At 41.8% G+C, this 12,179-nt stretch overlaps 1 protein-coding gene across 1 annotated transcript in view; it reads right to left on the minus strand.

The window, feature by feature from the left end:
* Positions 1–12,179, minus strand: part of Phb1 (prohibitin 1) — a 54,622-nt gene that overhangs the window by 8,917 nt on the left and 33,526 nt on the right. Inside the window, exon 5 of the mRNA XM_080267130.1 lies at positions 7,553–7,648. Coding sequence (XP_080123256.1) covers positions 7,553–7,648 — 96 coding nt within the window. The remainder of the gene's footprint in view (positions 1–7,552; positions 7,649–12,179) is intronic.

The following is a 12,179-nucleotide window of genomic DNA, read 5'->3' on the forward strand; positions in this document are numbered from 1 at the left end:
TCATTTTCATCATAAATAAGCCACAAAAATTCTTTCTTCCAAAATGTTCTCTGTGACACTTTTTTCGAGGGAGGCGAAGAAACTGACGTTGATGGCGAGAGTTTCATACATTTCATGTTGGAAGCAAGCAACGTTACTCCTTCTCATCAGCTGACCACGGCAACGCTGATCATGCCATCAGCGAGTAAGAAAGAAACAGCGTCTAGCGACTGTTATGATGCCAAGCAGTTTTTAATAGAGTTGCCAGATTATTAACCCCTTAACCGCAGGGCATCACTTTTGTGACGCTTGGGAGCAAGGGATCATACTGCGGGGTGTCAATTTTGTGATTCTGTGTTATTTTGAATTTGCCCGGGCTTTCAAGCGATGGCTTGTATCATCTATCAGTACTGCTGATGTCCATCACTAGTAAGCAATCCTAATCTCATCTGTACTCCCATCGATTGTTGACAATTTAGCCATTTCTCCCCATTCTTGACTCCCCTCCCTATCTCCCCTCCATTACCCTCTCCTCTCGCCTGCCCGGCCGTGCTATGCAAAGTAAATCTTCCCTGGAATTTTCCACTGATTTTATCAATTGAAATAAGCCCTATGCCTTATACCAAATAATATATACAAAAAAGAAATAAGTGATAGTGCCATACACCTGGAATTGGCTAATTATCACCTGACAACATCTCACGTGCATTCGTTTGCCAATTTTCGCTGTTTATTTCCCCTTGAAATATGCCGTATAATCTATTCTCGTAATAAAAATATATATAAGAAAGGAAGGGAGAAGCCTAAGTGATATTTACATTCACCTGGAACTACCTAATTTATTATGTATTGTCTAGATTTCCTGCCAATCATTTCATAGCGTATTTATTAGCACCTGTCACCCCGCTGACATTGGCAGCATTGCACTCCCCCTGGGCAGGCCACCACACTGTAATCAGTTTACTGTCGTCTTTCAAGGTGAAAGCACGTCGGATTCGCACCTGTCCAATTCCACTGCTTTTTAGCCCCATGCAAAGAGCCCTGTGACCTCTACCCCCTACTAAACCTTGTGTGGAAAGAGATAAAGGGCTAAGTGACTGCTGTGGAAAGTGAACTGGCTAATTTGTCAATGAAAATGATAGACAGTGACTACGATCTATCTGGTGAGTAAAACAGTGCAAGTGGAAATGTAAATAATGTGTAAACAGCAAGTGAAAGCAATAATTGTAAATATACAGTAAGTGAACAGTGGAAAATAGTTTTATAAGTTACTGCAAGTGACTGCATAACACTGTAAATAAAATAGAAATGTACATAATGTAAATAAAATAGAGAATGTAAATAGAAATGTAAATGAGTAGTAACATAAGAATACGAGTATATATACTAGGAGTAATGAAAGTGAAAGTTTCACTCTAGCATGTATGAATACTATGAGTTATGAAAGTGAAAATGAAAGTGACAGATTCACTCTCAACGCTAGTATACAGGACGAGAAAGTGAATGCTACGTATTTTACTGAAAGTGAAATTGAATGCCTACAGTGACAATAAACTACTATTACTGAAGGAAACTTATGGATAAAGACTGTAGATATATATAAGTGTTATATAGTAATAGAAATATAAAGTGTGAGTGGTTTTATGAATAATAAATGACAGAACACCAGCGGCGAACGATGCAAGTGGGAAGGTCATACGCGCTCGTAATTTTCACTGTTTTCACAATGTTTTTATTTTTTTAGTATGGATTCCAAACTATTTGAGAATCATAGAATAGTGTTTCTTGTGATAATGTCAGGCTGTGGTAATCATATTACGGGTTGTTGGGAAGTGTAAAGTGGAGACTTCGTTACCCAACTTCAGAGGTATATCAGGCTGTGGTAATCATATTACGGGTTGTTGGGAAGTGTAAAGTGGAGACTTCGTTACCCAACTTCAGAGGTCTCCACAAGTCCTATGGTACTCGACGAAGGCTCAACAAACATCCCATGAGAAAGCTGAGGGTATGTGCCATATGCATATGTAATTATAATACTCCAGGACTAATAACTGATTTTTGGCAAATATTTTTAGAGTCAGTCGAAGGGCGAATATGCCCGCGAGACACGCAAGTCAGGCAAAAACAACCCTGCGGTTTAGGGGTTAATAATGATTTTTAAAAATATATTTTTATCATGATGTTTCTTAATATGAAGTAATAGTTAAAGAAACAAATTTTACTAAAATTTAAGATAACACTTCAACTCGCCATTGGCGAGTGAAAAATAATTTTTATCCACCATGTAATTTATTTACTCGCCATGCCGAGTAAAATACTCGCAACTTTCAGGCCCGTTAGGTGACTTTTTATTTTACTTCTGTCACTACTTGCAATTTCATTCATTCACTGAAAGGGTTATATAAGGTGGCATCTAATCCTCATAGTTCAAAAAGTCTCACCTAAGCTGGATAAAACTGTCAGACTTTAGCGTGAACAAAATTTAAAATGTCACTGGTTGCATGAGGTTGAGGAAAGGATGAGGCAGGGATTAGGAAGTGAGTAAAGAAAAAACATAAAAAAGGGAGAAATGTACAAGATAACAAAATCATATAGTACATCCTCACTGTACTGGGTATGTCAGATGTGTTCCAAAATCATCATCGTTATTCTGACATCTCTTTCCCACCTAAGAATATGGTGAGGTACGGTCCACAAAGCTAGAAAAAACATGGTCCAGGGAGAACTAAACTATATGTCCAATAAAATGGGGTCACATATTCATTCACTCACCATTCAAGCCCCAGGAATCCTGACCACCTCACAGGCATGACCATCCCCCAAGAATTTTTTTCATCAGTCTATCTATCTACTGCCAAACGCATCAATCCTGTATGGGGTGGCCACAAACAAATTGCCTCCATGTCGCCCTGTCCCCCGCCATTTCACTACCTCCCATCAGCTCAAACACCCTTCTCTTGTACACCTCTTCAACCCAATTTTTCGGCACTCTTGGTTCAAGAGCCTTGTCAGATGAACCATTTTGCCACACTAACTGAGGTCACATGTCACATACAATAACTGGACAGGGTCCAACTAAGGCATGTATAATACTGTAATTCAACAATACATCTCAAGCCCACCATTCTTTAGTTTAATCACACTGAAATTCTAATTAAGTTCTTTATGGATCAACTGAACCTGGTTTGTCATCAAGCTACCTGACCAAGTTCACTTCATCACTCTGATTCTGTTCTGTTGAAACCATTCTACCTCACCTGATTATGTTCAGTACAGTCAGGTCTTGTAATATGATTGCTTGCTAGGTGACAGCACTCACCATCCACACACTCAATGTAGTGCTGTTCTCGGGTGACTGTCCTCTCCTCTCTTTTTTACTTGCCTTCCTCTTCCTTTTGTCTATGGGTGACTCTACACTGAGTGACAAGCTAAATGGTTTCCTGTACACCAAGAAACCATTTACTATGCTGGGTGGTAACCATAAAACCAGATTATGGCACCTGGTGGTTTAGTGGGTAACTAATGCGCTCCAATCAGGTCGAGCTGGTGCACGTTTATATCCATGGGGTGGTTGGGGTTTATTGCTCACGTAATGCCACTCAGGGATGAGTTAGGCTGGTCACTCTCATCTTAAATGTCAGAACCAACTTGCCTAGCCCCGGGCTCTTACGCTCCTCATGAGGCAACACAGGATTAGATGATGCTATGCGATAAATTGCTATAATGATGAACGAAATGTTAGACCTATTTTCGGAATAGTAATGGTGAAATGATTGCAAATTCGCTGGAACGATGCCTCCCAGTCAGCTGATTCAGCCATGATGACTGTCCAGTGTTTATATTTGTTGTGACTACCTTTTGTTCCATTTTATGCATGGAACACCTCTGAAACACCAATGCTATTGCCAAATAAATGAGCAAGAGAGTCACAAAGTGTGGAGTATGCAATTTTAAATGAAGTTGCAATTTCTGTGATCACCATCATCACCATCATCCAGACCTCCTTTCCCACCCTAGGGCGGGGTGATAAGTAGGAACATCCAGACAGCCAAGTCTGTCCAATCCAATGGGCCATGCTTCCATTCACTCATCATTCAAGTCCCTGGAATCCTGGCTCTATCTGATACGCCAAAAACTTTCACTACATTCTGTAGTTTCACATAAATGTATCCGACAGAATCAACTCCAACGCTGTCACATTAAAATGGGGTGGCAAATCCCTGATCATGCACTTCTTCTCACAACATGCATCCAGCCAGCTCGATCTCGTCAGTCCCCTAGCCTCACTGACTTCCAAACCTCTCTTCCTCACACACTCATCTACCATATCCCTCCACCTTCTCCTTGGGCTACCTCACCTCCTCCCTCCTAATTTGCTCAGATATACCATTTTCACCACACTATTGTTATCCATTCTCTCCACAAGACCATACCATCTCAGTACACTCTCTTCGATTCTGGAGTCCACAGACTTCCTCACTCCGCATCCTTCATGAATCAAATTATTTCGTATCCTATCCATTCTGTACTCCACATACATTCCTCAGCAGTCCCATCTCCACTGCTCGCACTCTTGACTTCATTTCCATTCTACACCATAGTCTCACATCCATAAGTTAAAGTTGGCATCAACACTCCTTCATGTAAGCCTCACGCAGCTGCAACACTCAAGCCTCTGTTTCTTACCAAGGCCTTCATAGCACTAGCTACTTTCCCTCCTGTGTCACTTTACTTTCTACTTTTTTGCACATTTTCCTCACTTTTCTATCACTGTACCCAGGTATTTGAACTCTCTCATCAATTCCAGTCTCTCTCCATTAACTGTATCATCACACTGGCAGTCACCTCTCGATTACCATCTCTTTACTCTTTTCTACATTTACTCTCAAGGCACAATGCTCACAAACATCTGCAAAACTCTGCACTAGTTGACCAAGCTCTTGTCCAGTATTTGCAAGTAGCACTGCATCATCAGCGTACAACAAATTTGATATATTCCATCGATCACCATTCATTACCAACGCCATCCCTCTCTCTACTCAACTTGTGTTTTTACTTCTCTCATCACCCCATCCATATATAAGTTGAACAACTATGGGGACATCGCACAACCTTGTCAGACGCCCACATTATGGGTAAGGTTTTTAAGATTTTAGGTTGTGTGGTCAAGGGCCCCCTCCCAATCCCAAGGGGTGGTTGGGGTTTATTGCTCACATAATGTCACTCACGGATGAGTGAGGCAGGTCACTCTTATCTTAAATGTCCGGACCAACTGCCTAACCCCGGTCTCCTATGCTCCTCATGGGGCAACGTAGGATTGGATGGTGGATGGATGGATGGATTACATAATACAGTACTTGGTTATCCAATGGGTTTTCACTTGATGTAACCCCATCGTTTAGCAAGCCGTAACTGTACTCTTTTTTTAATGTTCATTTGCTTCTTTGTTATACTGTCTGAACAGAATTTCAGTGTTTTAGCCTTTGCTTCTTTATTCCATTCACAACTGATGAACCAATATTGTATGGGTCACACAACTTCCGCACAGGGACGCTACAGTCCAGTTTTTTCTAAAGTTTTACCTTATCCTGCTTTATTATTATTATTGTTTTTAGCATACTAAAAATGTCCTACTGCATTAATTCCCTCTAAATACTGTAGCTGTTAACACACCACTGTGATCAGACACGTGAGTGAAAATATGCGTGAAGATACAGGCAGCCAGTGTGGTAGGTCACTGGGTAGCTACATATTGGTTACTATGGTAACAGCATCCCTCATGGTGACTCGTGTACACGTGCAAATACAGTAATCCTGAATTTTAATGGCCCTTTATGCACTTCACACTCATTCAGTGTCAAAGAAAACAGCAGTGATGGAAATAACCATATGATTTGACTGTGGTAATAGCCAATGTACACTGGACCTCATACAAGGTTTGCAGCCTTGCATGTGCAGACCTTCGTTATGCCTCAAATGAGGTTTGCATCTCAGTAAGGGTTAATGAGAGCTACATGTACCTCCTCCAGTTCAAAGTCTCTTCTAAGATGAATATGATCATCTGGAGATAGAAGGAGCAAAGATGAAATGTTATCAAACTGAAGGGGTTAATATTAAGTACAGTATGATAAGGTCAGTGTCTATCTATCTATCTATTACCAGACACCTCAGTGTACTGGATCCTTTTTAGTATTTGGTCTTATTTCTAAACCTCAGAGCACAGTAAAGCTTGTTCCCCAAGGCCTAGCAGTCCTCCTGCAGGTAATATATTTTTACATGTACTCACCACTTTGGTATCAAAACCCATCGTCCATGTTGTAATAACATTGTACAGTACGATGTTATTACATCATCATCACCATCATCTGAACCTCCTGTCCCACCATAGGGCAGGGTGAGGAGTAGCAATGTCCAGACAGCCCAAATCTGACCAATCCAATGGGCCACACTTCTAGTCACTCATCATTCAAGCCCCCGGAATCCTGGCTCTATCTGATAAGCCAAAAACATTCACCACATTCTGTAGCTTCACATTAACGTATCCGATAGAGTTTGTTATTACAAACCTCATTAATATACCTGGATATACAACATTGTGGTAGGTGGGGATGCTCACCATCCACTCACTCGATGTGGTGATGCTCTCAGGTGGCTGCCCTTTCATCTTTTCCTTCCTTCCTCTTATGTCATTCTTTCCTCTTCCTACTGTCTAAGGGTGACTCTACACTAAGTACAGTAACAAGCCAAATGGCTTCCTGTACACCAGGAAACCATTTACTATGCTGGGTGGTAACCATATAACCAAGTTATGGCACCTGGTGGTTTGGTGGGTAATTAAGGCATCCAACTGGATTGAGCCTGTGTCAGTTTATTTCCATGGGGTGGTTGGGGTTTATTGCTCACGTAATGCCACCCAGGGATGAGTTAGGCTGGTCACACTCATCTTAAAGTCAGGACCAACTTGCCTAGCCCTGGGCTCCTACACTCCTCATGGGGCAACACAGGATTAGATGATGTATGATGTATAGATATACAACACCCACCATCCATACCGAGTACTGTCATTCAGCGCTGCTGAGATGGTATGAAAAGGGTGTTTCAATGACATGTTTGTGGGTGTTGGTAAAGATCAGTAAAGTCTTTTAACAAAATTCCAATACCTGAGCTGTTCAACAAATTTGTGTCTTTTCTGTTAGTACATCACTTCTCTAACCACATGACCACAATTCCATATTGGTAATCATAAAGTCCTTCCACAACTTACGATGTTTGAAGATGCCAAGTTTTTTTTAAATACATTTATCGAAAAATGTTCTCTGTAACATAGCTACAGTATACTGCATGCTGTATTAAGACACTGGCATTAACAATTAAATTAACTTGAGCACTCAGCACAAGAAAGGCAAATCAAATTCTATCTGTGTTTACCAATGATCTACACACAGCCTCATTTATTAGTAAATTTAACTTACAAACTTTCTGAGTTATGAAACAACTCTTGAGACCAATTAAGATCATAGGTAAGGAAGCAACTGTATAAACACTACAACCAATGGCAAATGACATTACCAACCTTCTCAACCAGGAACTTTGCTCTCTCTGCTTCCTGTTGAGCCACCTGCTTCAACTCAACAGCCTGTGTGAACTCTTTGCCAAAGGTAAGGTGAGTCTGAAATAAAATTCCTGGTATCAGACTAAGGTGCTCCTAATGGTTCACATCTGATGAAAGGTTGAGTGTTACAGTTCACAAACTGCTACTTAGGCACAAACAACTGAGACAGTCTCAACTGAATAGCTTAGCCTGATGCCCATATGCAATTTAGAACTGGATGACAGATACTGTACATGGATAGATAAATGATAACTTGATGAAGTGCTCAGGCCAGTTGAAAACCGATAAGAAGCAGGAGCACGATAGTCGAGTGTACATGAACTCTTATATAAGATAAAACTTTCAATCAACAACATAAAAACTGAAAGAAAAACTCCTACATGCAATGATCACTTGAACTGCTAGAACAAATTAACTATATAAAGGACCTGTACATATAGTGGACTCTTACAAACGACAGGAACACAAAAGTAAGTGGATTAAAAAAAAAAACCTATATTGGCAAACAGAACAATGTTGGTCAACAGGAGCAAAAAAATAAGTAGGCTGTTGTTAATGGTACTGCCCCAAACTTATCTGAATATGAACTTGCCAGACTGCAAGCTACTATTATCCTCCACCTGCAGTAAACAAATCTCCTTTTGGGGTATACTGAAGAAGCTGAGGGACATTTGCATAACCAAGAATTGGAGTCACCTGGTTATATCTATGCCACCAAGAAAAGGTATCCCTCTAGCATAGCCTACACTGAATAATTACAGAACAGTTGACTGGAGCACAAATATTAATCCCTAAAAGGCTGGGTAATGGGAGATCTCATCCAATATTATTAGCTCACTGGGATGCCACAGGTGACTGAAGATACCACTTAAGCATTCCTGCCACCATTTCAAAGTTCTGCCATTTATTTTGCTCCCCAGAAGCTCAGGGTACACCAACTCATCTCAGGGAGTATTACCTCCAGTCTCTTGCTCGCTACTGTAGGGTAAACTATGATGTCTCAAAAATCTTCTGTGTCCAATTCCTCTCCCACCAGCCTGGGCCCTGTCACTTCAATGCAAATTAGCTAGCCATAAGTACTGGGTGATGAGACTGCCATGACACAGGCAATGGCTCATGAATAACAACGATGAGATGGTGTGGGCAGTGCAGGCCAGCCACTGTCAACTGCCAAGGCTGCCACAGCACTGAGGTGTTTGGACACACCTGACCCATGACCACAAGTGACTCCTCTTTAATGCCTCCATCTAGAGACTTAAGGACACTTGCAATGGAAAGTCAAAGGACTGGTGAGTACTATGGCCTTTCATTGATCGTTCTAAGTGGTGTAGCAACTGAGATACGATGCTCTAAAAATCAGCAATTTGGGTGATTTAGCCTGCTCACAGTGATGTTGCTCATGGAAGATGTTGTATGCTGATGACTTGGTGCTGACTGCAGAGAATGAAAAGGAGGTGGAGGAAAGATTTAGAAGATGGAGAGATGGAATGGGGCACAAGGGCTTGAGAGTAAATGCGGATAAAACAAGAGTGATGATATCTAAGGTTGGTGGTGGTACTGTCAAAGCAGAGGGTGTGTGACCATGTGCAGTTTGCTTGCCACTGGGGTATGAGAAGTAACACATCTTCCACAATATTTGTGATAAATGGGTCACTAAGAGATGTAGTGGTATTGGTGGCAGACTGAGAGAGAACACTAACTTCGTCAGTGTGGTGTGTCAGGGAAAGCATGTAGAGATTGTCAGGCATGAAAGTACTGATCTTGCTGGAGAGGCTTGAGTGTGTGGAGAGTTTTTTTTAACCAGTGGATTGAAGCCACAGCTCAGGCTGTGCTGGCCATGCATCACCATAAACAACTCGACCCCTGCGCAAACTTACGTATGGCGCTACGCAAAGCGGAGAGAGAGAGAGAGAGAGAGATTTTTCCTTTTCACCAGAAGTTGCCCTGGATGTTTATTTTCAAGTTTATAATAATTTTTTATTTTTTGATACTCCCGTACATAAACTTACACATGGCCTTCGCAAAGATGGAGAGAGAGAGATTTTTTCTTTTCACCAGATGATGCCCTGGATGTTTACCTTCAAAAAAAAAAAAAAAAAAAAAAAAAAAAAAAAAAAAGAGTAATTGTGCAATCCATGGGTCAATTTCCAGGACATGCAATGTGCTGGCAGTGGAGCTGGAGCTAGCTCTGTGGCTAAGATAAGGAGTGGTTGGATATGGAGAGTTCAGGGAGATGTTGCTTCTCCTGACACTGACAGGGTTCTCCCTCTGTGCTATGGGATATTTGTACGTGGAATGTGTTCGGAGTATAATGCTGTACGGCAGTGAGACCTGGGCAGTAACGGAAGAGGTTATTCATAGTCTCTACTGTACAGAAATGACAGCAATTAAATGGATGTGTATCGAGTTCTTGAATGTGAGGCTGGGGGGGGGAGGCTAGGATTGTGACTGACAAGGTGAAAGGAAGGATGGAACTGGAATGTACTGGTATTGTCATGAGGCAGGGAGATGGTCTGGGCATGTTGAGACGACGGAAGATGACAAATGGGGATGGAAGGTGAGAAGTGTGAGTGTTGGGAATTGGAATGTGGGGATAAAATATATATATATATATATATATGGAGGGTGAAAGACTGAAGAAGAGAGTGTATGTGAGTGAGGTGGAGGGGGGAAGAGTGAGGGGGAGCCCGAGGATGAGATGGAGGGATGGGGTGGAGAGGTATATGAGAGAGGGGGGTGTGAGTTGGGAGCAGGGCAGTGAAATGGTGGGGGACAGGGTGACTTGGAGGCGATTTGTTTGTGGCCACCCCAAATGGGATTGAGGCGTCTGGCAATAAATAGATAGATAGATAGATAGATAGATATATATATATATATATATATATATATATATATATATATATTATATGTATGTATGTATGTATGTATGTATGTATGTATCTATCTACTGCCAGACACCACAATCCCGTAAAGGGTGGCCATTTGACATTGAGTTAGTTGTTTTACAGGGAGGGGCACCAACCCTCCACCAACCCACTTGTTGACACGTAGGGAGCACGTATGGTTTGGTTATATGGTTACCACCCAGCGTTGTAAATGGTTTCTTGGCTTACAGGAAACCATTTGGCCTGTCAGTCAATGTAAAGCCATCTGTAAAGGAAAGAAAAGGAATAAGAAGTGACAGGAAAAATAGGAGTATATATATATACATACCGTATATATATATATATATGTATATATATATATATATATATATATATATAATAAAAATACAAAAAGGAGACCTGGGACGAGGTCACAGACTGTGTCCTCAGGGATAGGTGACTGAACAGGGAGGCTGCTAGAAACTGAGTAGCATGGAGAGTCACCATTAGATGACCACAGCTACATGCATGTTGAAGCTTTCATATGATAGCTACGGTACGAAGGGAGAGTGGCAACAATTTCTCAAGTCCCACGCTCACTTCCTAATTATATATCACTGCCCTAATGTGCCTGCAAACTTCCTTCTCTGCTGTATTCTTTTTTGCATTTCAACCTCAAAACTTCTATCCTCACTCATCACACACCCTCAGTATTTAAAAGGCACTACTTGTACTACGGGTCACAAAAGTATCGGTGCACAGGGGGCCCAATGCCTATCAAAAACATTCAGACAACTACTGATATCTACCGATGTCTCATTGTGTATGAACAATGTCTGTTTATACAAACATAACATTATGTCTGCATGAGGATATTGCTAGTTGGCGATATATGACACCTCAAGACATCAGGACTACCGTGTGGTAGGTCTGACACTAATATTTCAGTGACCTTCATTCTGTGTTTCCAATGTTTCATGCATACTGTGCACCGATACTTTTGTGACCCATTGTACACGGGTGGGGGTGGGGGAACTACAAAGCATACAATGAACACTGAAATATATATATATATATACACACACACAGTATATATATATCACTGGTGGGCAGCACAAACGAAGAAGGACCTTGTGCAAGCGCAATGTGCAATCCACAGTTCACCATCTTGCGCAAATGCGCAATCTGACAAATACAGTAATCCCTCTAATATCCGGACGCCCAATAACCGAACATCCCCACTAACCGAACCTTATCGTCCTGGGATCAAACATTCCCAAAATGGTCCGAAAATCCAAAAAATTGGAAAAAAAATCGATTTTTTGCCGTCCGTAATTTGAACTTGCCGCGCGCGCCGCGTGAGAGCATTGTTTTGGTTCGTCATTCCTCCGACGTCCGATAGAGCGCCGCTGCATCCTCCCCACTTCCCGCCTGTCTCTCACCGCGACAAGACCTACGCTCTTCGTCATGGCTGCCCACGTGCTCGCTTTTGTGGTGGTGCCGTACTTGCTGCAAGGCCTCCTGCTGCTCTCTGCCCTACTCTTAGTGTGTGTGATGATGGCCCCGCCTCCTGAGAAAAGGAAGAGAGTGGTGTTGACTCTGGAGAAGAAACGGGAGATATTGGAGAAGGTTGATGCGGGTTGGTCTTCCTCTCGCATTCTCCGCGAGTTCAACCTGGCCCGGTCGACTTTGTTTGATATCAAGCGTTCCCGAGACAAGCTCAT

The sequence above is a fragment of the Coenobita brevimanus genome, chromosome 23, assembly GCF_032717465.1.
Source record: "Coenobita brevimanus isolate Jiangsu-jjx chromosome 23, ASM3271746v2, whole genome shotgun sequence".
NCBI lineage: Eukaryota > Metazoa > Arthropoda > Malacostraca > Decapoda > Coenobitidae > Coenobita > Coenobita brevimanus.